This window comes from Mauremys reevesii, linkage group 2, assembly GCF_016161935.1.
Source record: "Mauremys reevesii isolate NIE-2019 linkage group 2, ASM1616193v1, whole genome shotgun sequence".
Classification (NCBI taxonomy): Eukaryota; Metazoa; Chordata; order Testudines; family Geoemydidae; genus Mauremys; species Mauremys reevesii.
In genome coordinates, this window is record NC_052624.1 from 201,415,105 (window position 1) to 201,443,056 (window position 27,952).

The following is a 27,952-nucleotide window of genomic DNA, read 5'->3' on the forward strand; positions in this document are numbered from 1 at the left end:
CTTTGACAAAATTCTGTAGCATAGACAAGCCCTTAACAGTATGCCTAACTACTTGGGGTGGCATCTTCCAAGGGGAGCACTCTGGCTCTCCATTTTTTTTCTTGCGGCGCGAAAAGCCGGGAGCTGGCCCTGAGTGGAGGTGAGCTGCGGCTGTGGGGAGCGCAGGGAGCCGGGGGGGGGGGAGCAGAGGAACCGCTCTCGCCCCAGCACACCTCCGCCTCCTCCTCCGAGCGCCGCTGCTCCCCCTCCCTCCCAGGGAGGGGTAGGAGGGGAAATTTGGGGAAGGGATTGGAATGGAACAGGGAAGGGGAGGAGTTGGGGCAAGGCCGGGGGGGGGGGAGGGAGGAATTTTTTTGCTTGGGGCGGCAAAAAACTTGGAGCCAGCCCTGTTTGCAACATTAGCTGAGAAACTCACCAACCTGAACTCAGCTGGGGGGTACTGTATCTCACAATCTATGGAGTTGTACAATTATTTATGCTTAAAAAATTAAAGCACATTTTAATACTGCACACTGGTCTGACAACATAAAATAACCCTATGAAATAACAGATTTTTCTTCTATTAAAGAGGTAGCAAGCAGGTCATATATACTTAAAGAAACCAGATATTTTATTCTGTTGCCCTCTGATGAAAACACATAGCCAATACTTCCTGACTGGTGCAGTTCTAAGTGAGGGGCAGGCTTCAAGTAGCAGCAATTTGAACAAGAATTAATTGAGGAATTAAATACATCTTAATAATCAGAATACTTGACAATTTAACTTTAAATGACAAGTAATTCACCTATAATTAGCTTTGCTAGATGCAGGTTATCAATGTGATTTATACATCTAGTACAGTAGTTTGCCATGTAGGGTAAAACCTACACAAATAATTACCTGGTACAAAGAAAATGTATATTGGATGAACATGATTACTATGCTCAGAGCCTGTACTTTTAAAGAATCATTTCTAAATGGAAACCTGACATAAAAGGTGCCAATAACACGAATTAACTATAGGAACACAATATAACAAAAAGCTAATTATTAAATCTTTTAAATGCTTTGCCTGTGTTTATGTTAATAATATGCAGGATAAAACCACTTTAAATACCAAATAAATACTAAGGTGTTTGACTAGAATTGGATTTACTCCACAATAATCGGGCTTGCTTTTATTCAGTTAGCATTAGTGGGAGTTACTTGCCTACATTTTTCATGAATCATCAGGAAAATAGACTCAAAAATGTTTTTAAGAGATCTGCATTGTACAAATACTATTCCTTTAAAACACTACCATGTAGCCTGTGTTAATATTTATGGCTTAATTTTGATTTGTTTGTTGGTAGGTACACCGCAGGTGTCCTATTAATGGATTGGAATTGTATAGCACTGTCATGTAGGCAGGTATCGCTACGATTATAAAAATAAAAACAAAACTCTTGTTACATTACCTAGTCCATCCCTATACCAATGCAGGATGTTTTCCTGCAGTACTTATTTATTTGTACATTGTCCCATCATCTTTTATATATGCCAAGTAATGGGCTCCCATATCTATTGTTGCAAGACCACTGCACATTCTACTATGTAGGTTTTTCCTGTTCCTATTCTTTCTAGGAAATGGAGCAGAGACAAGATGGCTGATGCCTTGTGAGGAGTAATAAGTGCTGCAGCATCTGGTGGGTCACTGGGAAAGACACCCAAGTTCTGGATAGGATGTGAAAAACCCAGGGATTTTGTGACAAAAGATGAATGGTTAAGGAGTTCATTAGAGGGGAAGCTTTAAGAGCAGTGGAACCAAGGTAGACGTGACACCAAAGAGTCCAGAAACAGCTGTAGAGATTGTAATTGTGATGGGGAAGCTGAGGAGACTATGACAGAGATCCTTAAGAGAGAGGATGCAACCAAAGAGACAGGAGATGGCACAGCAATTGAGAACAGAGAGATAGATCCTTAGCTGGTGTAAATCAGAGTAACTATTCAAGTCACTGGAGCTACATCAATTTGCAAAAGCTGAGGATCTTCCCCCGAGGCTGTGACTAAGCCTGAAAAGCCAGATTGCAGTTATCTAGGTAGCCTGAGCTACAGGCTTCTGTTAAACTGGTCCCAGTGGACTGAAAAAAGCTATTTGGAAGTATCTTGATTCCTCACACTTCAATTAGCTAAAATATATTAGTTGAAATTTGATGCAGATTATATAGATAGGGAGAGCACATGAATGTCTTCTGAGATTGCCTGTATCTCTATCAATATGGCATTTTAGCCTCATCCTAATGGTACAGAAATATTTTACTAGAAATTTGTCAAAATCCCCTTTCCCCCCACATCCTTTTGGGGTGTGGGCTATAGGAGGTACATGTGTGTGTTTGTGGAACCATGGTAAACTTTCCTACAGAGGGGTAGCATCTTAAGAAATGGCCACATTAAGCTACTACTACTTCACCTTTAGGCTTTAATCAGAAGAATGCTGCTGTAATCAAAAACTGAAATTACAAACTGAAATTGCAATTCAAGCCTGTGGACTCGGACACATCTGGTTCTAGAGCCACAATTGAGTGTTATCAATATAAAGCAAAACAAACAAGTCTAATGTTCTAATGTTCCTGATGTACAGGTAATGGGTGAAATCCTGGGCCATTGAAATCAATGACAAATCATCCATTCTTAAATATTAAAATAAGTAAATATATATTTAGCATCAACTGTAAAAAAGATCAGTTAAAACAAACTGACCAACATAACATACATTACATTTTACTCACTAATCAGGCCATCTCAGCCTGTATTCAGTCTTGCTGATGACAAAAAGCAAGTTGTAAATTTAGGCTGCAAATTCGTTCAATATGAGAAACAAAATTTAACAACAAATAAAATGTACCTGATAGAAATTAGGCCAAAAGGTGCTAATTGCCAGTTCTGCTCTGTTCCAAGTGCCAGTAGCTGCTCCAGACATGTTCCAGATGGGGTTACCAAGCGGACCATTATTGACCTTCACATAAACATTCAGAGAACCAGGATTGGACCCACTCTTGCTTGAAACATAGTAATGGAAATCGATACAATGCGTGTCATTTTCTTTTAGGTGGGGTAGCAGGAGGTGAGCTCTTTGTTCAGCAAACCTCCCAGAAGTGTTCACCAGCATGAAAGATCCTGCAAAATAAACAGCCACAGTCTCAGCCACAGTTTTTGTCTGTTTACTGCCACCATCATCCCATATTTAAATGGAAAAAAACAATTCTGCTCTATGTCTAATAATAGCACTTAGCATTCATACAAGGCCTTTCATTCAAGGATCTGAAGGACCTTTTCCAAGTGTAGTATGTATTGCAGAAGTATGGTAAGTATTATCTTCCTAATTTGACAGGCAGTGGCACAGAAAGGCTACATGATTTGCCCAAGGCCACATGATGAATCAACGGAAGTTAGGAATAGAATCCAGTGTCCCAGTCACGGCATCATTTGTGAGTATGTGACTCCCATTGAAGTCAAGGTGAATTACGCATGCACAAATGATGGGATGATCAGGCCCAAAGATCTCCTGAACTCCAGGCCCCTGTTCTAACCACCACCACTTTTGTGACTGATGAAATTTTACCTTCATCAAGGTGACACTTCTGGCCTATAAAGACTGTAGAAAGGAAAAGATCAGACATGCTAATTAAGCTTTTAAAAAAGTGTTTTTTGTTTGAATTTCCAAGTACTGTAAAAAACAAACAAGTAAATAACAGATCAGTAAAGTGTATAGGTTGCACTCCTAAAGTGATTAAAACAGCATTCAGATGATCTTAATCACCCTGCAAAAAGATTCTTCATTTCATCAGTAACAAACTCATTCCACTGAAGCAAAAATTGGAAGAAAGGGATCGGTTTACTGATGAATAAATAAAGAAGCTGTAACTGCTGTACAGCTCTTTGATTAGAATGATAAAAACGGTTTTCCAGAAATTAATATTTCTGTATACAACTAAAACTTAAATCCTACATGGAGGCTTGTCTACCAATACTTTATTATTGTTACAAGGATGGACTTCAAATATGATTGAATGAATAATCTGAGTAGAGGACAATCTGACAGAAGACCATTTAAGCTCATTCAAATTCCATTATGTTTCCGCCAAACATGAAAATGAATATGTCATTGAAACTATGAGGTGTAAATGGATGATCAAGTAATTTCACAAAAATAAACTAGGATTAATTTTGCCTAAGCAAATCAGGAGCCTAAATCACATCTTTAGAAACAATTTTAGGAATTTAGGAGCCTAATTTCCATTGATTTCAATGAGACAGACTCCTTAAGTAATCTTTTGAAAATGGGACTTAGCACATTTAGAAACTTTACCCCAGATCTTTTATGTGTCTTACTTAGATATAAAGATTAAAGAACCTGGTTTTCTAGCTGTGTTAAACTATTAAAGAAGCAAAAATCCTGAAATCATTTTTATCCTAGACAAAAATAGTCCAGTTTCCAAAGTTGATAAAAACTACAATAAGCTGTGATAATGAAGGATCTGAACTGATCATGTATTATTGATTCCTTGTAAACTATTATTGCATAATATGATCATGTAATGGTAAATACTTTTACACACTGGGTCAAGGCTTGTTTGCTTTATTAACATGAATGGAAGTCATTGGGATTTCTTGCCTGATTAAAGTGAGCAAAGATTTGGTCCATACCATCATTTCTAATTAATTTAAATTTAAATTTCCCAGGACTTTGAATATTGGCTGTCCATATATTCATGGAGAAGCTTGTTCATTTGTTTCTGATTCAGCAGAGGAAAAAAAATCCTAACGCTTTTCCATCAAAAATCTGTTTTTTGTGAATCACAGTTTTCATTATATTTAATTCCTTTCATGTACACATCCAGGCATCTGAAGTATTTTTAGGCTATCCTGTGACCTTAATAATCAATGCTGCAGCAGGGTGGGTGCATGCCGATTGCTACGGAAGGAGAGGACTCCTGCATCAAACACATTAACAGGAAGAAATCTGCCTGCTCTGGACACAGGTAGAATGCCTCTGGACTCACTGTGGGAGTACACTGAGGGGCAGTGGTTATTTTAGCTTCTGGACTAATAACATGTTCCCTCCCTCTGTCAGCTGGTGTGCAATGGAACAGTACCAACATTCCAATCCTTTACTATGTCAGACCTGGTCTATGATGAAAACTTAGGTCAACCAAGCTACGTTGCTCAGGGATATAGCAGCAACTGTGCTGTTGTAGCGCTTGTAACATACACACACCCTATCTACAGGAATACAAATTTCTTCAGTGCCTCGGTTCAGGAAATACAATACCTGGGAACATAGCTGTCTTCTGCACAAAGGAGCAGAAGGGAGAAGGCTCCTGCCCTCATCTGAGTGCAAAGGCAGGTGAACAGCCACTGTTTAGCACTCAACCATTTTTATATTTATGTACCATGATTTGTTTAGTATTATGAGTTTTTTAATTTGTTTCTTTGCTTTTTTTAGGCATATAACCACATAATATGCACAAGTATCTTGATTTCAGCTCCTGTTCTTTGCTGATTGGCTGAAGTGCTGATGTGTAAAGAATTATGAGTAGGCAAGCACCTAAAGGCAGGCTCTACTAATTTTTTATAACACATTTTCTCCATGTTGATAACACTGAAGGGAAGGGTTACAATAAAAAGTACACCTCTCCCCACACAAATGGTCAATTATGAAAACAAAACAGCTACATTTGAAAATTGTGTGCTAGCCTGTTGCTTAAAAATAGAGGGGAGGGCAAGATTTGTTTTCCTAGTATCTAGTGATTAATTTTCATCCTGTCAGAATCCAGTACACACAGTATGAAGCTCAACTTATACTTGTGCATATTCCAAGTATTACACTTTTAAATAGAAAAAATCTGGTTATAATTTCTTTTAACCAGCAAAACAATGTTTAAAGTGTTTATGGGATGCATTATCAAATAATTGAGGAGGATCTTCACATTATTCTAACATTTGCAGTGTCAGAGAAAAATAATCCTTATTTTCTTAAATCATTTAAAAAGCACATCCAAACATTTTGGTGACAACATGGCACAGTTTTCTACATTCAAGTATTACGAATCATAAAACTCTTAGGCCTGGTCTACACTAGGACTTTAATTCGAATTTAGCAGCGTTAATTCGAATTAACCGTGCACCCGTCCACACCAGGAAGCCATTTAATTCGAGCTAGAGGGCTCTTTAGTTCGAATTTGGTACTCCACCCCGACGAGGGGAGTAGCGCTAAATTCGACATGGCTATGTCGAATTAGGCTAGGTGTGGATGCAAATCGAACTTACTAGCTCCGGGAGCTATCCCACACTGCACCACTCTGTTGACGCTCTGGACAGCAGTCCGAGCTTGGATGCTCTGACCAGCCACACAGGAAAAGTCCCGGGAAAATTTGAATTCCTTTTCCTGTCTGGACAGTTAGAATCTCATTTCGTGGTTGGACATCGGGGCGAGCTCAGCAGCACCGGCAGCGATGCAGAGCTCTCCAGCAGAGGAGTTCATGTAATCTCTGAATACAAAGAGGGACCCAGCATAGACTGACCGGGAACTCTTGGATCTGATCGGTGTGTGGGGCGATGAGTTCAGGCTGGAGCTGCGCTCCAAAAAACGGAATGCAAAGACCTACGAGAAGGTCTCCAAAGCCATGAGAGACAGAGGATACAGCCGGGATGCAACGCAGCGCTGCGTGAAAATCAAGGACCCCAGACAAGGCTACCAAAAAATCAAAGCGGCAAAGCGGCAAACGGACTGCCCCACCAGTGACCATGGACTCTGACGATGGGACAGTGTCGACGGCCAGTTCCTCGGCGATGTTCGTGGACGGGGAAGATGAGGAAGGGTTTGTGGAGGACGAGGCAGGCGACAGCGCTTACAACGCTGGTTTCCCCGACAGCCAGGATCTCTTCATCACCGTCACGGAGATCCCCTACCAACCGTCCCCGGCTGTTAACCCAGACCCTGAATCAGGGGAAGGAGCAGTCGGTAAGTGCTTTAACCATGTAAACTTTTATTCTTAATATAACAGGAATCTGAAGTATGTGAAAAGGAGGTCTCTCTATATATGGGGATAGAACAGAAATCCTCCTGGGAGATCTCCACGAAGCTCTCCTGGAGGTAATCGAAAAGCCTCCGCAGGAGGTTCCTGGGGAGAGCTGCCTTATTGGGTGCTCCGTGGTAGCACACTTTTCCGCGCCAGGCTTTCATGAGGTACTCAGGGAGCATTGCCTCCCCGAGCACGGCTGCATAGGGCCCTGGTTTGTGCTGGCTTTCACGCAGCATGCGCTCTCTATGTCCTTCAGTGACCGTCCTCAGGGTGATCTCGCTCGGAGACTCCTGCATCTAATTAGGGGAATTACTATAATGTTACGCCTGGTCCAAAGTATTTTTAAAAAATCTCCGGACAGACAGCGTAGCAGAGACTCAGCACGCTGCTGCGTGACAAGCGTAACGGAAAGCCAAAGAATCAAATGGACGCTCATGGAGGGAGGGGGGACTGAGGACGCAAGGTATCCCACAGTTCCTGCTGTCTCCGAAAAGCATTTGCATTCTTGGCTGAGCTCCAAATGCTTCTAGGGTCAAAAACAGTGTCCGCGGTGGGTCAGAGCATAGCTAGGCAATTTACGCAGCCCCCCACCCACCCCCAGAAGTGAAAGGGAAAACAATCCTCTCTTGACTCTTTTACATGTCACCCTATCTTTACTGAATGCTGCAGATAGACGCGATGGTGCAGCACTCAACACCAACATCCTTGCTCCCCCCACGCTATGGATGGCTGATGGTACAATATGGCTGGTATCCGTCCTCATCATCAGCCTATTGGCACATGGGGCAGTGCAAAAGGACTGGTAACCATGCCGACTACCATCTGTCAGGTCCCCCAGTGTCAGGTGAACCTAATTTTTCATGGTAGATGGTGCAGTATGGCTGGTAACCATCGTCATCATAGCAACAGGGGGCTGAGCTTCATCAGCCCCCACCCTTCATGTGTAAAGAAAAGATTCAATTGCCCCTGGACTAGCAGCAGGATGCTGGGCTCCTCTCCTCCACACTCCTTAATGTCCTATCTGGACTATCATAACAACTGGAGGCTGCCTTCCACTCATTTCTCACTAACAAGGCACTGTCTTACTCCTGCATTCTTTATTACTTCATCACACAAGTGGGGGGACAATGCTATGGTAGCCCAGGAAGGCTGGGGAAGAATGGAATGAACAGGTGGGGTTGTTGCAGGAGCACCCCCTGTGAATAGCATACAGCTCATAATCTATGCAGGATCTGACACAGAGCAGCTGTGCTCTCTGGTTCTCTGATACACTGGTTCTCTAGTACACTTGCCCATATTCTAGGCAGGACTGATTCTATTTTTAGATACCAAAAAGGAGGGATTGACTCAGCGAGTCATTCCCAATTTTGGCTTTTGCGCCCCTGGCTAAGAGCAGCCAGGGGCACTTATGACAGCAGCAAATGGTGCAGTGCAAAAGGACTGGTAACCATGCCCATCTTATTACCAATTTATGGTATGGTAGATGGTACAGTATGGCTGGTAACCATCTCTGCTGTCATGCAAAAGCAAGAGCATGCTGCTGTGTAGCGCTGCTGGACCGCCTCTGTCAGCGGCATCTAGTACACATACGGTGACAGGCACAAAAGGCAAAACAGGCTCCATGGTTTCCACGCTGTGGCGACAGCCAGGGCAATCCAGGGAAAACGGGCTTGAAATGATTGTCTGCTGTAGCTTTCCCGGAGGAAGGGATGACTGACGACATTTACCCAGAACCACCCGCGAAAATGGTTTTTGCCCCATCAGGCACTGGGATCTCAACCCAGAATTCACAGAGACAGACTAGACTGTGTTCATTGTTCGCAAAAATTTATCTTTGCAAGGAATTCACTCCCTTTTTCCCATCACAGAGCTTCGACTGTCTCCAGACCTGCCACAGCATCCCCCTCACAGAGGCTGGCAAAGATTAGGCGGCGAAAGAAAAAGACACGGGACGAGATGTTTGCTGAACTTATGGGGTGCTCCCGAGACGAGGCAGACCAGCAGAGCCAGTGGAGGGAGACCCTCTCTCTGTACCAGTGCTCACACAGCGAACGGGAGGAGAGGTGGCGTGAGGAAGACAAGCAGGCGACTCAGACGCTGCTTAGACTAATGAGGGAGCAAACGGACATGCTCCTGCGCCTTGTGCATGTTCTGCAGGACCTCAGGCAGGAGGACAGAGCCCCCCTGCAGTGTATCTGCAACCGCCTCCCCGCCACAAAGTCCCATACCCCCCTCACCCAAAATAACCAGAAGGAGGGGCGCCACAGGCCGTGTAAACTGTCACTGCACCCCAGCAGAGTGCTCAAGTACCCAAAAGCTCTCATAGCCTAAATTTTGAGAAGTCCTTTCCTTCCCGCCTCACCCAAGCCCCCATCCCAGTTTCATCCCCTAACTGTCTAGTTGATAATAAAAAATACTTTTCTGTTAATTACTGTTTCTGTCATGTTCGTGTAGAGGACACTGTGGTTGAAGGGGGGGAAGGGGGTTGGTAATTTGACAGGAGAATCACCGTTACCGGGGTACTGACTTGGGGGCAGGGGCCGCAGCACGTCACACACACACTGCAGTCAGTACGCACCCTGGTCGGTATGGGAGGTGGTTTGCAGGTTCTGTGTGGGTGGGGGGGGTACGTGACTTTGTAGCGGGGGAAGGGGGTTACAGATCTCATGCAACGGTCCCTGTCCTGGACCACAGAGCCACGCAGCAGAGGAATCTGTATCCGTCCTCCCCCGCCAAAAGGCCACATAGCCCCCGCACACAGAGTCCCAAAAAGGAGGGATGGCAGGCTCCGTTGAAACATCCAGTCCGGCACTGCAGACCGCTCTGGGAGCAGGAGCCTGTCATTCCTCAAGTTTACAGGCGGTCTTTACATCACTGCACACCCTACCCAGCACAGTCCGTGTCCCAGTTTCAACCCTGTAACGCAAAGTCATCAATAAAGAAACCTTTGTAAAGTTACAGTGGAACATGTATTTTATTTTTAAACGTGTGTTGGAAGTTGGGGAAGCGGGGTGGGCGGGGTATGTAACTGCAGATGCTAGTCAACAGTCACTTGGTAAAGAAACAGGGGCAGGTTCAGCTTCTCTGTAAAGAAACTGAACAGTCACAGGTCGCTGTGCAAGGCGCCTGCACAGAGCTTCACGAGCCAGGGCATTAGCGGGTAGGCTGGGTCCCCGACGATCACTATAGGCATCTGCACATCCCCAAGACTTATTTTGTGGTCCGGGAAGAAACTACCCTCCTGCAGGCGTCTAAACAGACCAGAGTTCCTGAAAACACGCACGTCATGAACTTTGCCTGGCCACCCGACGTTGATGTTGGTAAAACGTCCCCCATAGTCCAGCAGTGCTCGCAGCACCATTGAAAAGTAGCCCTATTTCTCAGCAGCTGACTGTGGAAGAGGTGGACGATAAGGTGCGAGGAGTTGACAACGGCCATAACTGCAGCGGGATCCGTGCTCAAAGTGCTGTGGCGCCCATGCTGTCACTGAGCAGAAAAGTGCATGAACAGATTGCCCGCAGGCGCTTTCAAGGAGGAAGGGAGGGAGGGAGGGAGGGCGTGATTGACGGTTCAATGATGACAGTTACCCAAAGCCACCCTCGACACATTTTTCCCCCCAGCATGCATTGGGGGGAAATCCCAGAATTCTAATGGGCAGCGGGGAGTGCGGGAACTGTGGGATAGCTTCCCACAGTGCACCGCTTCCAAAGTCGACACTGGCCCCGTTACTGTGGACTCACACAGTCGAACTAGTGTATTTAGTGTGGATACACAACTTCGACTTCATAAGGTCGATTCCACAAATTCGAATTAAGTTCATTCGAAATAATCTTGTAGTGTAGACGTACCCTTATATGACTACATTAGAATCACTTAGTTTTCCAAAACCTGAATAGATGAGTTCAGTGATGAGCTGCCAAAATATTAACAACCGGTTCCCTCCTCCTCACCCCATGAGGGGGTCATGCCCCCCCCAGACTCCTGCCCCATCCAACCCCCCCCATGTTCCCTGACAGCCCCGGACCTGTGCCCTATCCACCCCCCTTCCCTGTCCCCTGACTGCCCCTTGCCACCCCATCCAACCCCTTCTCTCATTCCTGATGGCACCCCGGCGACCCCTACACCCCATCCAACCACCCCTTCTCTCTGTCCCCTGACTGACCCTGGAATTCCTACCCCTAACTGCCCACCACCGCCCCATCCAACCCCTGCTCCTTTCTGACTGCCCCCCGGGATCCTTACCCCCGTTCAATCCCCCTGTTCCCTGCCCTCTGACCGCTCCAACAGTAATCCACCCCCCCAACTCCCCTGCCCTCTTCCAAGACCCACTCCCTGCCCCCTTAAAGCGCTGCCTGGAGATGGGGGCCGAGCTGGGCTGGGGCTGGGACTGGAGCCACCCAGCCGACGTCGGTGCTGGACCCGGGGGCCGGGAAGGAGCCGCGCTGCCCGGCCGGACCTGGGGGCCAGACCAGAGCCGTGCCACCCGGCAACCCGGGCAGGAGCCGCGCTGCCCCGCCGGACCCGGAGGTCGGACCCGGGGGCCGGACCCAGGAGCCCCGCCGGACCCGGGGACCAGATCCGGGGGGCCGGACCCGGGGCCCCCGCCGCGCCGGACCCGGGAACCCCGCCGCGCTGGACCCGGGGGCCGGAGCCAGGGGCCGGACCCGGGAGCCCCGCCGCGCCGGACCCGGGGACCGGACCCGGGTGCCGGGCAGGAGCCGTGCCACCCCGCCGGACCCGGGGGCCGGACCCGGGGGCCAGGCGGGGGCTGGGCAGGAGCCGCGCCGCCCCGCCGGACCTGGGGGCCGGACCCGGGGGCCGGGCAGGACCGCACCGCCCCGCCAGACTCAGACCCAGGGGCCAGGCAGGAGCCGCGCCGCCCCGCTGGACCCGGACCCGGGGGCCGGGCAGGAGCCGCGCTGCGCTGCCTGGCTATGTCGCAGCTGGACCCGGGGGGCAGGAGCCGCGCTGCCTGGCCTCAGGGTCCGGCCGCGACCTCGCCGGATGGCACGGCGCCTGGAGCCCTCCTCCCGCTGGCACCCCCGCCCCCTGGCCCCAGCTCACCTGGTGGAAGCCTTCTCAGCCCTCCCAGGCTTCCCGTGCGAACAGCTGATTCGCGGGAAGCTGGGGAGGGGGAGGAGAAGCCGGAGGAGCTTCTGAAGAGGAGGCAGAGGCGGAGTAAGGTGAGCTGGGGCCGGGGGAAGGGTAGGGAGCTGCTAGAGCTTTTGTTAAATTTAAAAGCCCTTTTGGAACTAGTTGTTCCTCCAGGAACAACCGGTTCTAAAGGGGCTTCTAAATTTAACAACCGGTTCTCGCGAACCGGTGCGAACCGGCTGCAGCTCACCAGTGGATGAGTTATATATGATTTGAAGTACATGAACAATCAATCATCAGTGGACTATGAAAAGAGAGACACTGTCAACACACAGTGAAAAAGACTTTTGAGACCCAACTTTTAAAAGGAAACAAGCAAGCAACAAAGAACTTCCCAATAAACAGAAGAAATCCTATCAGTTCCATTTAGAAAAGGGATGTGATTCCCTTTATGAGAAAAGTAAATCTTTAATGAAAACTAAATTAAGTTATAGTATGATATTTAGATGAGCTGTTTTAGCTGCTTATCTAGAAAATATTTGGCATTTATATTTTTTTAATTCATGAGGCAAGAAGTATCTGAGAGTAAAGTAAATTGAGCCTTTTAATACTTTGATTCAACTAATGGTTTCAGGAAATGAAATACAAGTGGTACAATAGAGCCATGACAGGTAGCCTGCTTCAGAAGGGTCTTATGGGACTATTTGATTTCCCACCTGTGAAGGTATTAATGACCAAAAACTTTGAAGGTGAAGCCATCTTTCTGTTCAAGGACCAGTATATACACTCACAGTGCAAACTTTTTATAGATTCAAAGAGTTTAGGGACATGAGGATTGTCTAGTTTGACCTCCTGTACAACACAGGCCATTACATTTCATTCAGTTACTCCCTGTATTGAGCCAAACACCTTGTGTTTCACTAAAGCATATCTTGTTTTTGACTAAAACACATCTTCCAGAAAGGCACCCAGTCTTGATCTGCAGACATCAAGAGATGGAGAATTTAACACTTTCCTCAGTAATTTGTTCCAATGGGTAATCACCCAACCACTAAAAATGCATGCCTTATTTCTAATGTGAATTTGTCTGACTGTTGTTCTTATGCTTTTCTCTGCTAGATAAAAAAAAAGACCTTTAGTACTTAATATTTTCTCCCCAGGAAAGTACACTAATCAAGTCACCTCTCAGTGTTGTTTTTGATAACCTAAACAGATTGAACTCTAGATCTCTCACTGTAAGGCATTTTCTCCAGACCTCAAATAATTGTTGTCTCGGTCTTCTTCACTCTTTCCAATTTTTCAACATCCTTTTTAAAACGTGCAGACCACAACCGTACATAGTATTCCTGTTTGTCTTGCCAATGTACTTGCCAATACAGCAGTAAAATCATCTCCCTACTCCTAATCACCACTCCCCCATTTATCCAACAATCACATTAGCCCTTTTTGCCACAGCATCACAATAGGATTGTATGTTGAGTTGCTTGTCAACTATGACCTCTAAATCTCTTTCAGAGCCAGGATAACACCCCCAGTCTGTAGGTATGACCTTGTTCTTAGATATGTGACTGCATTTGGCAGTATTAAAATGCATTTTATTTGCATGGGCCCAGCTTACCAAGCAATCCAGATCACTTCTTGTCATCATTATTTACTATTCTGCCAATCTGTGTGTCATCCACCAATGTTACCAGCAAAGATTTTATATTTGCTTCCAGATCACTGATGAAAATGTTGAACAACATTGGGCCTAGTACCAATCTCTCCGCAACCCCTTCCCCCGCTCCCTGAAACATCTCTATTTGATGATTCCCAATTGCCAACTACTTTTTGAGATCTGTCAGTTAGCTGGTCTTTATCTTTATTAGGATGTATGTTATTGATATTGTACAGTGCTAATTTTTCAGCACCTTCTCTGATATGAAAAAAAGATCACTTTTGATGGTTGCAAAAATGGCATAGGACAAATTCAAAATCAGGGGTAAACAGAAGCAACTCCTTTGAAATCAGTGCAAGAACAACCATGGACAACGCACCTGAGTTTGGTCCTTAATAAGTATATCTAGTTAAATCTTGCATCTCCCATGAGAATAATCTCATACTATTAAACCGGCAAGGTTTGGACAGAAAACTTTAAATACATTTTTCTTAAAACATAGACAAAGTGTATACAGGAAAGACAAATGCAAATTGAATCCATTAAAATATTTTCTATGAAGCTTTTCAAAACCTAATCAACTTATCTTCAAAGGTAAGTCATGTAGAAATTCTCTCTCTCTTTTTCTCTATCAACTTTTACTATTCTCATCTGTTACATCGATTGCTAAAATATTGCTCTGCCAGATGGTTATATAAATATTGTGTATGTGGATAAATTAGATAAATTAGTGGATAAACACTCTGTTTTGACTGCAAAAGCAAACCATTCTTGACTTTCCTCAGCTACAAAGAATGAAAAATTATGGCATACTTTGCAAGAGAGAGCATTTCAGCTCTACAGAAAGGTTTATCACATATTATACAGTATACAGAAGATGCAATATGAGAACGGCACTGCATTAAATTAACGTGACTGCTCATCAGTATCATCCAGACAGAAACATGCATTATTAAGAAGAGATTACCTGTAAGAAAATATGAAATTTATTGGGTTACCCAAAGGGAAAAATATAATACTCAATGTGCATTTTTAGTAGAAAAACATTGCAAATGTGCCAACAACTACAGAAGTGCTTGGTTTACAATACATTATTTGCTTAGATGTAATACTCATGTTTAAATATGAGGTTTATTCTGGTAATATAAGTCAAAAAGCTTAAACGTGAGTTTCTAGTACGAGATGCCTAAATCCATATTTAGGCATCTATATGTAAAGAAAGTGCCCTGCTTTTCAGAGGTACTGAACACCGACAACTCCAACTGAAGCCAACAGGAGCGCTCAGGATCTGTGAAAAATCAGACTGCTTTTATTTATATATATAGTGTATATATAGTCACCCATGTATTTTGTTCATCCATGTCAACATTTTGACTATAAAGTCTAAATAAATTAAATAATGGATGAATTAAAAAAAACAAACATAAATCAGTGGTTCAACAATTGTTTCCAAAACATGCTTATGCTTCAGCAGTAACTCAGCAAGTACTTGGTACTTCATTAAGTACTGAAAAGTTTAGTGTTTCATATGAAAATCATCAAAATATTACCTCCAAAAAGGTGAAAGATATGAAAGAGAACAAAAACTAAAGAAAGAGCAAACAAAAGCATCTATTCTAGACACATTAACATCAATGGGAGTTTTAGGTGAGAGAAGTACCAAAGGAAGCAAAGACCCTGTCTGTAATCTTTATTTCACCAGCTATTCCAAGTAATAAATAATAAATTATATTTGCAGAAGCTCTGCTTAAGTTTCTTACATAAAAAGGTATGACCAAAAGATGGAGTGGCCCAAGAACAGTGAATGGGTCTAGTTTGTACTAAATAATCTGACAACTGGAATAGCAATATGCTCGCCTACAAAAATGATGGAAATGGCACAAGAGATATTTTTCAATCACTTCTGCAAGTTCACACAGTGCCACATCAACTTGTTGAAAGACAGTTTTTATATCTGGAAAGTCAAATCCAATAAAACTGAATGCAGCATCATTTTTCACGCAAGAAAAAAAATGCCTAGAGAGTGGAGAAATTTGCTTTGTTGGTTTTTCATGACTCCTGTACAGTGATCAGCTTTCCCTCTGGACCATAACAATACATGAAATCTACCCTGGAAAAGTAATTTTACTGAACCGGTAATGCAGTAGGTGAAATATTGGGGTATCATTTCTTCAGGCATGATTGAATGATGATTTTGGCTCTCAATATTTAAAAGAAGAGAGTGTTAAATACAACAGAGAAATAGATCTGGTCTTCAGATACTTTTTCATATATGAACTTCAACTCAAATATTTTGTTATGAAGTGTCTAGATCAGACTGGTGAGTAGGAAGTTATTAAATCACCTTATTACATGAATAAAATGGTTTCATTTGATTAAATACATAGCTTTACTTATAATAAAAACTATTCATTATTATCTTTAATAAAAATGTCTGCAATCCCTGGTGGCACTACAGAGAAGTAAAGTCAGAGACCTGGATTTAGAAAAGGTTAGATTCAAGAAGCTGGTAGGTTAGATTTTTGTTGGCTTTCAGTTCAGTGCAATGTACAATGTTCTGGAAAAACAAACACTGTTCTAAAACACAAAACTTTCTTCACTGCTGCATTTCAAGTTAAGATCTTTGTTACAACAGAACAGAGCTTTTTTAAATAAATGTGGTGCTTGCAAGGTGGACTAGATTTGTGGACTTTATTACTTAAAAAAAGGAAATTTTCAGGTAAGCACAGACGTGTGTGTGGTGAAAGAACAGGTTAAGGACTATTTAGAAAAGCTGGACATGCACAAGTCCGGGGTCCAGATCTAATGCATCCGAGAGTGGTGAGGTAATTGGTTGATGTGATTGCAGAGCCATTGGCCATTATCTTTGAAAATTCGCGGAGATCAGGGAGGTCCCAGACGATTGGAAAAAGGCAAATATAGTGCCTATCTTTAAAAAAGGGAAGAAGGAGAATCCAGGGAAGTACAGACCAGTCAGCCTCACCTCAGTCCATGGAAAAATCATGGAGCAGGTCCTCAAGGAATCCATTTTGAAGCACTTGGAGGAGAGGAAGGTGATCAGGAACAGTCAACATGGATTCACAAAGGGCAAGTCATGCCTGACCAACCTGATTGCTTTCTATGATGAGATAACTGGCTCTGTAGATATGGGGAACGCAGTGGACGTGATATATCTTGACTTTAGCAAAGCTTTTGATACGGTCTCCCACAGTATTCTTGCCAGCAAGTTAAAAAAGTGAGGATTGGATGAATGGACTATAAGGTAGATAGAAAGCTGGCTAGATTGTCAGGCTCAATGGGTAGTGATCAATGGCTCAATGTCTACTTGGCAGCCGGTATCAAGCAGAGTACCGCAGGAGTCATTTTGTTCAACATCTTCGTTAATTATCTGGCTGATGGGATGGATTGCACCCTCAGCAAGTTTGCAGATGACACTAAACTGGAGGGAGAGGTAGATATGCTGGAGGGTGGGATAGGGCCCAGAGTGACCTAGACAAATTGGAGGATTGGGGCAAAAGAAATCTGATGAGATTCAACAAGGACAAGTGCAGAGTCCTGCACTTAGGATGGAAGAATCCCATGCACTGCTATAGGCTGGGGACCAACTGGCTAAGCGGCAGTTCTGCAGAAAAGAACCTGGGGATTACAGTGGATGAGAAGCTGGATATGAGTCAATAGTATGCCCTTGTTGCCAAGAAGGCTAATGGCATATTGGACTGCATTAGCAGGAGCACAGCCAGCAGGTGGAGGGAAGTGATTATTCCCCTCTATTCGGCACTGGTGAGGCCACATCTGGAGTACTGCATCCAGTTTTGGGCCCCCCCCTACAGAAATGATGTGGACAAATTGGAGAGAGTCCAGTGGAGGGCAACAAAAATGATCAGAGGGCTGGGGCACATGACTTAAGAGGAGAGGCTGAGGAAACTGGGTTTGTGTAGTCTGCAAAAGAGAAGAGTGATGGGGGATTTTTGGGGAGGAGGGGGGAAAACTACGTGAAGGGGGGTTCCAAAGAGGATGGAGCTAGGACGTTGTCAGTGGTGGCAGATGACAGAACAAGGAGCAATGGCCTCAAGTTACAGTGAGGGAGGTCTAGGTTGGATATTAGGAAAAACTATTTCACTGGGAGGGTGGTGAAGCACTGGAATGGGTTACCTAGGGAGGTGGTGAAATCTCCATCCTTAGAGGTTTTTAAGGCCTGGCTTGACAAAGCCCTGGCTGGGATGATTTAGTTGGTGTTGGTCCTGGACTAGATGACCTCCTAAGGTCTCTTCCAACCTTAATCTTCTATGATTCTATATCTTCCTATTCTTCTTCATGTTAAGGGCCACAGATCCATTACAATGTGATTTTCACAGCAGTGTGCCTACAGGGTGAGAAGAAGGATCATCCTTTAAATGTAGACATCCAAAAATGAGGTTGATTATATAGAAACATTACCTCTATCCTCCTCTGGTCAGTAAGGCAGGAGGAAGACTTCTGCCAAAAGAAAAGATGTAATACTAAGACTGCAGAACTTGGTGAACTTATGTATTGAGGGTACGTGGATATCTAGCAGATCTCAGTACAGGAGGCATGACTACTGTACCCTGAGACTCTCAGTGCTCCTAAGGTCTGGACTAAGATGCTTAACCAAAGGAGGAATATTTCCTAATTTACTTAGGGAATGAATTCTAGAAAAACTGTGAGGACTGCCACTCTGAATTCAAAGTACACTACTGGGTCTCGTTAAAGAAAGATGAATTTTTAATGTGGAGTTGGGAGCTAATTGGCAATAATAGCATCAGAAGGCTTATTCTAAGTGATAGAAAGTAAAATACCTCTACAAGAGTTGAATCTGGGTAGTATTGAGGAGCAGAATGAGGTTCCAAGATCATGTTTATGTTTATGATCTTGAAGGATTGCAATAAGATTGATGCCTTAAGAAAACATTTAGCGTTAGTATTAATACACGGATTTATACATTTATATATGGAAAATAGGACTTGACAAACAAACCTGCTTTCGTTCTTTGAGATTGCAGGTTTGGTTGATAGAGGTTACACATGTAGCTGTCACATACTTGGTACTATACGCCATTCTGATTAAAATTAGCACTATATAATATCAGCAAAGCACATGCTAAATGGATAAAGAACTGGTTAGCTGACTGACCTTAAAAAGTAATCGTCAATAGAAATCATTATCAAATAGGGATGTTTCCAGTGGAAAAGCAAAGGATTGCTACTCAACCCCAAGCTGTTCATTTTTATCAATTATTGGAAAGTGAATATAAAATCACTGCTGATAAAATTTGCGGATAACACAAAGATTGGCAGAATGATAGAGGACAGGGCAGTCACATGGAACCACTAGATCACTTGTGCCCACTGAAACAAAATGCATTCTAATACAGCCAAATGCAAAGTTATACATCTAGGAACAACGAATGCAGACCATACCTACACAATGGGGGATGGGGAAAGCAGTGGCTCTGAAAAGGATCATAGTGGACAAACAATTTAACATGAACTCCTACTGCGATGATGTGCCAAAAAGGGCACTGTGATCCTTAATATAAACAGGTGAGTAGCAAAGGGGAGTTGGGAGGTGATTTTACCTGAGCATTAGTGAGATGAATACTGTGTACAGTTCTGGTCTGCACATTTTAAGAAGGATGTTGAATAATGGGAGAGGGTGCAGAAAAGACACGAGGGCTGGAGAAAATGCCTTAAAGTGAGAGACTTAAAGTGTTCAATCTGTTTAGTTCATCACAAAGAACACTGAGATGTGATTTTATTTCACTGTATAAGTACCTTCCTGGGGAGAAAACGCAGGGGATTAAAGGGCTCTTAACTAGCAGAGAAAGGCATAACAAGAACCAAATGATGGAAGCTGAAGCCAGACAAATTAAGAATAAGGCACGCTCTTACCAGTGAGGGTGGTTAACCATTGGAACTACCAACCAAGGGAAGCGGTAGTTTCTCCATCGCGATGTCTTCAGATCAAGACTGGATGCTTTTTTGAACGATATGCTTTAGCCAAAATGCAAGTTATTGGGCTCAATACATTGATAACTGTGAAATTTAATGGCCTGTGATATAAAAGAGGTCAAACTACTTGATATCTTCTGGCCTGAAACTCTATGAATATATGGAACTCCTCTTAATCTACCTGCATTAGTTCTTGCCCAAGCCTTCCCAAACGATCTAGTGCTTTGGGCAGAGACTGCTATTGTTTCAGGTGGCAAAAAAAAAAAAAAAAAAGAAGCAGCATTAAAAAAAGAAGCATCTAATGCTCCCTCATTTAATGAAAAGTGGCTAGCATGCCCATCAGCTTCAAGAGGTCTGCAACTGCAAACACATCAAAGCACAGTTGCTGGAAACTAAGAACACTGCTAGTATAATATATACACACTCGGTAACATTTCTACATTTAAATAAACTTTAAAATTTTCAGGTAAGATCATTTTTCTAATTAAATGGATATGCTTTTTTTCCAGAGGTAATTTTCTCACTTCCTGCAGGGTTTTTGACAACAGATATTCTAGGGGCACAGAAAGTGCTGACAGGTGATGCTGCAAGCATACTCAACTGATTCTTTGTAAATGGTATCCAAAATATATAGCATGAACCTCCAAAATATGTAGCATATGATCAAAATTCAGTACAGTGATTTTATACAAACAACAAAGGGTACCAATTTCTCCTGTTTAACTTTAATCTCTCTCCTAGAACTGAAGACAGCACTCGCAATGGGGAAGAGAGGGAAACAGTGGAAAAAATAAAGCATTTTGCAATCTATAAACCTGCCATGCAAAATCTAGACAACACAACTCTGTGTATTTCCTAAGGATACAAGGAAATTAGTCAGTACACTAGCACCTTTGAGAGCTGCACTGTGTGGAATTACTGTATCTATACAGAGATTCTCATAGGGCACAAAAGACTGCTCTGCAAAACATCATTCCAATCCAGCCAACTCAGTAATTACAGAGCCTGGACTATAGTGCATTCAGCTCTCCTACAGGAAGAAAGAAAATTTCCCGCACTGTACATTTTGCTACCTGTGGTTGTGCACAGCACTCTAACACCTTTGGCAGAAGAGTTCAAAACATTTCTCAGTGTAGTCGCGATAGAGGAAGAAAAGCACAGCACTCTAGGCTCCTTGGCAGGGGAGAAACCCAGGATGCAGGAAATGCAGAGCATTAGCATGGGGAAACAGGAGGAGAAAGACAGATATCAAAAAATCTTAATTCTAAAAATACCACTGGAGAGATTGCAGAGCAGTTGATGTGTCTCTCGTTTGGCTAATAGACTTCAACTTCCCCCTGCAGCAACGCTGTTCTTCAGATATCAGGCCGCTTCAGAAGAGTGTCACATAGCAAGCAGTCCACGTGATGATGTCATTAGAGATTTCACAAAGGTCAAGAAAGTTGCCACCTGTTCAAAGCAGGACATAGTACTCTAGATACTCGATCTACCTCCTCCCACTACCCCTCCAGAATCTGACATATCAGCCCTGTCAATACTGTTTAGCCAACAGTCCTAAATAGCACAATTCCAGGAACAGACAGTAGTAAGAATCCAAGAGATCTCAGCCAATGATTGAAAACAAGGTGGAGAAGCAGTTTCTCAAAGATAGCTGGCTCCTATACCATTTAGGGCTTGATATATACTGTGACAGATATTGAAATCACATGCTAAGTCTTCGCAGACCATACAGTATTACATTTATGAATAGTTAAAATTATCATGTTCTGTTCCACGGGGGAGGGTTACCACAGCTCCAACAGAAGCTTTAAAAAGTGGGAGGTTATTAAGGTGAATCATTGAGACTACAAAACCCTAGGGTAGTACCCCCAGAGTTGTCTGCATATACCAGTTCAAGCTGGGTTTCTCAGAGACTAGAAGACAAATAAAGGGCTTTGGGTATAAAAAGATAAGCTTAACTTGACATGGGGACTTCTTTCTCATCCAGCAAAAAAGGCAGAACCTTTTGTCCAAAGGAGGGTCTCCTCAACCTTTGCAAAAGGATTGGAAAGACTTGGTCTAATAGGGCACCATAAGACTGATGAGTAATCTCTGGTGAACTTTTAGCATGCATAAAAGAACATTTATTATTTTGAGGTTATATGTTTTCTCTCTAATGCTTTTACCTTTAGAATAAATGGGCTTCTTTAGAAAGAGCTGTGTGGTAATTCGTAACTGCTGGTAATACACTGTCCATGGACCTGAGAGAGAAAGCAAAGCACAAGCCCTGGCCTTTAGGCAGACTGGCTTGCTGTAGATATCACAGTGCAGGCAGGGAGCTGTGCAGCCATACCCCCGCACCTCTACTCCCGACAGCTGCTTCATCTCTCTTGGCCACTTGCCTTCACTAGTCAAGCAAGGCCCCCAGGGCTAACTCTCCCTGCCTGGGCAGCCCCTTGGGAGTTAAGTGATCTCCTCTCATATGACTCTCATTCCTTCCTGACCTCTGTGCAAGTGCAGCCAGGTAGCAAGATTGGCCTCTCAGGCCCACATTTATCCTTTTAGGGCCTGTGTGGGTTATACACTGCACACAATAAGAACTGCAAGCACAATTCCTGCCCATCTTTTCCAAGGTTTTCCCTTACTAATCAGCATATATTTTACTTTTATAGCATGAACCAGTTTTCTCTCCAGTACCTGTTTCAAGGATAAATACTGTACAGCTGACTACCAGCTGCATAATGGTAATACCGTAGGCTACATCATCTCACATTCTCTCCTACTGGCTGCACATATACATTGTTTCATCATAACAATGCCTTTCCAAACAAAAAGAAAGAAAAGAAAGAAAAGAAACCATCCAAGCAAGGAACTTACTAAACAATACACCCAGGAGGAAGATCAAACAGAATGCTTTTAACATGTACCAGGTGAGCTCCCAAGGTAAACTCTCTTTCTCAGAAGATAGTACAACCTTTGGGGAAATAACAAAAGAACCTTGAATGAAGCTGCATGTTATCCTTATTAAAAGGGGACATCTTCAAGAACGGGGTTAAGTGCTATTGTTATTTCCCTCCCTTCCCAATGACAGGCTGAAAGCTTTGTTAAACACAGAGGTTAATACAAAAAGCTTCTTGAGGCAGGAAGACGGTGAGCTTTACAACTTTTGTAGAAATTCAATTTTGTTTCAGCTTAGGGTTCCTGGGTTAATATTTGACTAATGATTTTATCTATATATACTGTTCAAGTTTTCAAACTACCCCAGCAGTAAGTTACTATTCATTCAGGAGCAGGCTGTCATTATGCTTTCTGCTGATAGTATCCATGGAAGGATTACTGTCACTTGGCTAATTACCAATTTCCCAACTACTGATAATGGCAGACTGCCATCATAATACTGTCAGGTGTATAAACTACTAATAAGGCATTGTTCAGATTAGTATTTGCAACACATAGCACATTAAAATGACATCCATTTTTCGAATTCCACTTCCACAAGCACTCAATAGCTGACAGTTTGTCACTGGCTTGTAATATAGGAACAAAATACAATGACTGTGTATGGCACTAAATCCTACAACTATACAAAGCCTTCTGAAAATCTTGTTTGATATATCAGTAACTTTATAAGCATATTAGCCTCAGGGGCCATTCTGATACCGAGTAATTTACTCCCTTTTTTATGCTTTTGAACAAAGATAACCCGCAAGAAATCTCCCCCATCTATCAAAAAATAAGGTGGAATAAAAACATGCTCCATAGATTTATAATAGGTTTTATCAGTGTTAGTTTCCTGACTATAATATAATGATTAATGCTTCTCTTTTGAACCAAAATTACCACTTTTTTCTGATACACTGAGCACACTCATTTTTAAGCCTCCCCTCTCCCCTCCCCCAAGCTAACATATAAAAGTCAAGATTATTTTAAAGACAAGATAGGTGAGGTAATATTTTTTATTGGACCAAGTTCTGTTGATGAAGGAGAAAGTTTCGCGTTACACAGAGTTCTTCTTGTGTTTCAGAGTGTATGTCTACACTGTACTAGAACACCGGACACTAGCCAGTGTCAGCTGACTCGGGCTCACAGGGCTATATAACTGCAGTGTCGACCTTCTGAGCCCCGGCTCTGGACCCCACAAAGGGGGAGACTCCCAAAGCCTGGGCTCCAGCCTGAGCCCTAACAACTACAGTGCCATTTTATAGCCCTGCAGCCCAAGCCCCACGAGCCTGAGTCAGCTGATATGACCAGCCACGGCAGTTTTATTACCCAAAAAGTCTTCAGCTCTCAGACCTGAAGAGCAGCTTTGTATAGCTCAAAACCTTGTCTCTTTCATCAACAGAAGTTGGTCCAAAAAAAAAAATAATAATAATAATAATACCTCACCCACCTTGTGTCTCTCTTATCCTGGGACCAACACGACCACAACAACACTGCAAACAAGATTGTTTTAGTTTAGATATGTTGTTTATGTTGGACATTGTTTAGATATGTACATAGTTCTACAATTAGTAACATTCATCTGTAAAGTCTTTTTTTAAAAAGGCATTACTCTTCTAGACTACTGCGTGAAAGTATTTTTCCCAATTAAGCTAACTTTTATATTACTTAATAGAACTCAATATTCAGTTGGAATTTATGGCGTTTAATTCCAAAAATTCAAAAACACTTTACAAACAGTAATTAAGATTCATTGGATAAAAATTTCCAAAGTAATTAAGTGACTTATGAGCTTATGTCACAATCATCCTACTTTTATGTGTAGAGAAGAACTTAACCAGTGGCCTTCAAACTTTCATGGGTAGGCTCCTCTTACTCCTATCCATGCCCCGCACCCCTACAGCCAGGGCCAGGAGTGGAGAAGTGGCTCGGGGGGTGGGGGCACAGTCAGGGGTAAGGGGGCCGCGGCCAGGGGCTGAGGGTGGGGGGCAGAAGCAGGGCTGCAGTGGGGCCCGGCAGCTGGGCCCAGGGCTAGGTGTGGCTCTGTTCCCAAACCCACCCCCGACCCAGCCTCAGCCCCAGGCCGAGAATGGAGCTGCAGCCAGCTGCCAAGGCTGGGGGCAGAAGCAGAGCCGCAGCCAGGCCCACAGCCAGGTGAGGCGTCGCACCCTGGGGCGCCATTTGGGGGGGGAGGGAGGAGCTCCCCCACATCCTGAGTTTCTTACAGGAGGTGTGCAAGCTCATGGGTGGAGCTCTTAACTACAGCACAGCATTAGTGTGAAATGTAAGTTCTGCAGCGGAGAGGTGCCCCTGGGGCAGAGAGTCAGTATTTTGTTTACAAACAGATGCAGGGTGATTCAATTAAGGATCTGGAAGTCTAACCTGTAAAACAGGACTACCTGGGAGGAGGGGGAAAGAGGGGTTTTAGAGTGAACACAGGGGACTCAGGAAAAAATACAGCAAAGCCCTCTGAACCAAGGTTACATTGAGAAAAGGGGGAGGTTTGGAGGTGAAAAGAAGGGACCAAAACCAGGGGAAGGGATAGCAGTGGTATAGAGAAGTTCCCACTCTACCTGTGGTACTTATGTGGCCTCATCACTGTACTCTCTGAGCACCTCAGAAGTTCTAACCTATTTCTCCTCACATCCCCTCGGTGAGGTAGAGCAGTGCTGTTATAATGAAATGAAGTTTCTAACCCTCATGGCTATGGAGAAAGCTTCCAAATGTGATTCCAGAGCACCCTAAAGATTCAAAAAGCAGAAGGCAAATAAAAAAAACCCAAATCTATTATTTTTACATAATCTCATGAGTTTAAAGCCAATCTCGTGGTTTTTGGTGAGCCTGATTCATGATTTTTGAATATTTGGGATTGGCAATATTGAGAACGTGATTTGAAAGTGTCCATTTCACTCCTGTTTAAGGTTAGTTTCTAGTCTATTATTCGTAGTGAGGTAACACACCTAAAGCCCAAGAAGTTGGAGTATAAACTCACGGGGCCTTAGCCTAGTAGGATGTTTTCAAAGTTAAATGATCTAATCCAAGCTTGGTGAACAGCAAAAAAGTGAGAGAGAGAGAGAGATTTTTCTATAATTGTTTCAATTGTTGTATTCAAGAGTAAGAATATACATTTAAATTTTAAACCTAACTAGTAACCTTTAAGGGATTTGACACAAGATGTGAGAACACAAGATTTGAGTATTAGAGCTCAGTGGGTCTAATATTTATTTCATTCTCTTTATATATATAAGAATTAGATACAGTGCTTCTATGAGCTAATTTCTAAGTTATCTTTAGAAGAAAAAAAAAGCCTAGAGTTTTCAGGTGCCTAAGTAGCCCCTGGATTCATGGTTAAATTCCCCCCACCCCCCATTCTGAAATATCTTTCCCAATGCACAGACGCCTTTATCACAAAAGCAGCGGGCACCACTTTCTATATAACAGAAAGTACAGAACTACATGCACAAGATGCTCCTATGTGTGTATTCTCATGGGGCAGAGGAAAAACAACAAGGGGAATGGGGAGACACACCAAGAGTTCAGATTCCCAATTTCCTGTACTATCTTCCAGACGACACAAGTAAAAAGATATAAATTTAGTTGTTGTTCAGCATGTAGGCTATAATATGCAATGGAAAAAGGTTAAGTATAGGATATAAAGAGAAAAGAATTAATTTAATAGCTGAGGATATTATGTTATGAAATAAGATTAGGTGAACTACTCCAGACTCTACAGCAATCTGTAAAGTCACACCTAAACTTTATAAACATCTATTTACAGAAAACATCACCATAAAAAGTAAACAGAAAAAAAGAGCCCCTGTAACTATTTGTTCTTTTTTTTCTTCAGATACCTTAATCGTTACAGTACAATGAAACGTTACAAGTTCTTATCTAGCAGAGATTATGTCATTTCCTAAACCATACATGATCAACACTGTCCAGGCTGTCACTTTATCTATGTTTATTCACATAATACTTTACACCATTGTAGCAACATCCCAGACTTTCACAAGCCATCTGAGTACCGATAAGCCATGAGTTTTCTCATCCAAAAATCTTTCTGGGAGATTTTTCCCAGCCATTGCAAGAGTACTTTAGAGTCTTATCCTATTATGCTTTTGTTTCAATCCCCAATTCATTGAGAATGAATTTGGGCCCATCCTTAATGACACAAATATTTTTTTTAAAGAATCTAAATCATTTAACCCATTTACATGAAGATACCTACCTTATGGGATTACATATTGGTTTATTCTCTATGCAACTCTTCAACCATATTATTCTATGTCAATTTATATGGTTCTAGTTTGCTGGAGAAAAACACATTTAGTACATTAATCTGGACATGATTCAGCAAGATATTAATCCACTCATTTGCCACACTTCATGAGCCCTAAAGATGTATATTCATTTTTGAAGAAGTCTGTTCAGCAAAGCAGTAGTGAAAACCTTTTTTTTTAAATGAATCAAGACCTAAAGCTCTAATTGAAGCAAGAATTTAATTATGTGAAACATGCTATTCAGAAAAGCACTTAAACACATGCTTAATTTAACTTATATGGGACTTAAACACAAATGGGCCTTAAAATTAAGCATGTGCCTAAAAAACCTTCCTGAACAGGGATGCTTCCGAAATCGGGTCCTAAGTCATAGCTGTTGTAGGAACATTAAATTCCACATCTAGTTTAATCTAGTACATCTAGTTTAATCTTTCCAGAACTAAATAGTATCATGATCAAGGGTAAAAATCTTCAAAAGCGCTTAAGTGTCTTAGAAACCTAAATCCCATTTTCAGAGGCAACTTAAGCATATGGGAACCTAAGTCACATTGACTACCAATGACACTTCGGGCTCGTCAACACAAATATTCAGTTTACGGAAAACTGGGGTGTGAATCCACCCCATCCCAATTGGCTACACACTAACTGTCCATGTGCACCCTACTGACAGTTCCTTAATGCACTTTGATCTAGCTCCGTTTCAAAGTAGAGTAGGTGAAAATGGTACTTAGGTACTTTTGAAAATTTCACCCATTCTATACTTAATTAGCCCGGATGTTGTAAAATATTAGGTTCAAAAGAAATACGTGGGGATTTGGGGAAATCTGGAAAAAAGGGCGTTTTAAATAGCTTTTGCTAGCCTATAATGTACTTAAAATGTTTTCTCTAAAATGGGCACAGGATAACTAGAGACAAGGAGAGTCCAAGAACAAGAAACAGCTTTGCATTTTTCCTATTTCTTAGTAGCCTCTGTGGTTTTAAAGATGGATG

At 42.8% G+C, this 27,952-nt stretch overlaps 1 protein-coding gene across 19 annotated transcripts in view; it reads right to left on the minus strand.

Moving 5' to 3' along the window:
* Positions 1-27,952, minus strand: part of PTPRM (protein tyrosine phosphatase receptor type M) — a 717,223-nt gene that overhangs the window by 439,712 nt on the left and 249,559 nt on the right. For 15 of the 19 annotated variants that reach the window (XM_039523703.1, XM_039523700.1, XM_039523699.1 and 12 more), the window contains exon 3: positions 2,864-3,135. In XM_039523703.1, coding sequence (XP_039379637.1) covers positions 2,864-3,135 — 272 coding nt within the window. Of the gene's footprint in view, positions 1-2,863; positions 3,136-3,580; positions 3,603-4,665; positions 4,738-4,891; positions 5,101-27,952 lie in introns of those variants that run through there. The other 4 variants (XM_039523704.1, XM_039523708.1, XM_039523707.1 and 1 more) reach the window with 4 other exon arrangements.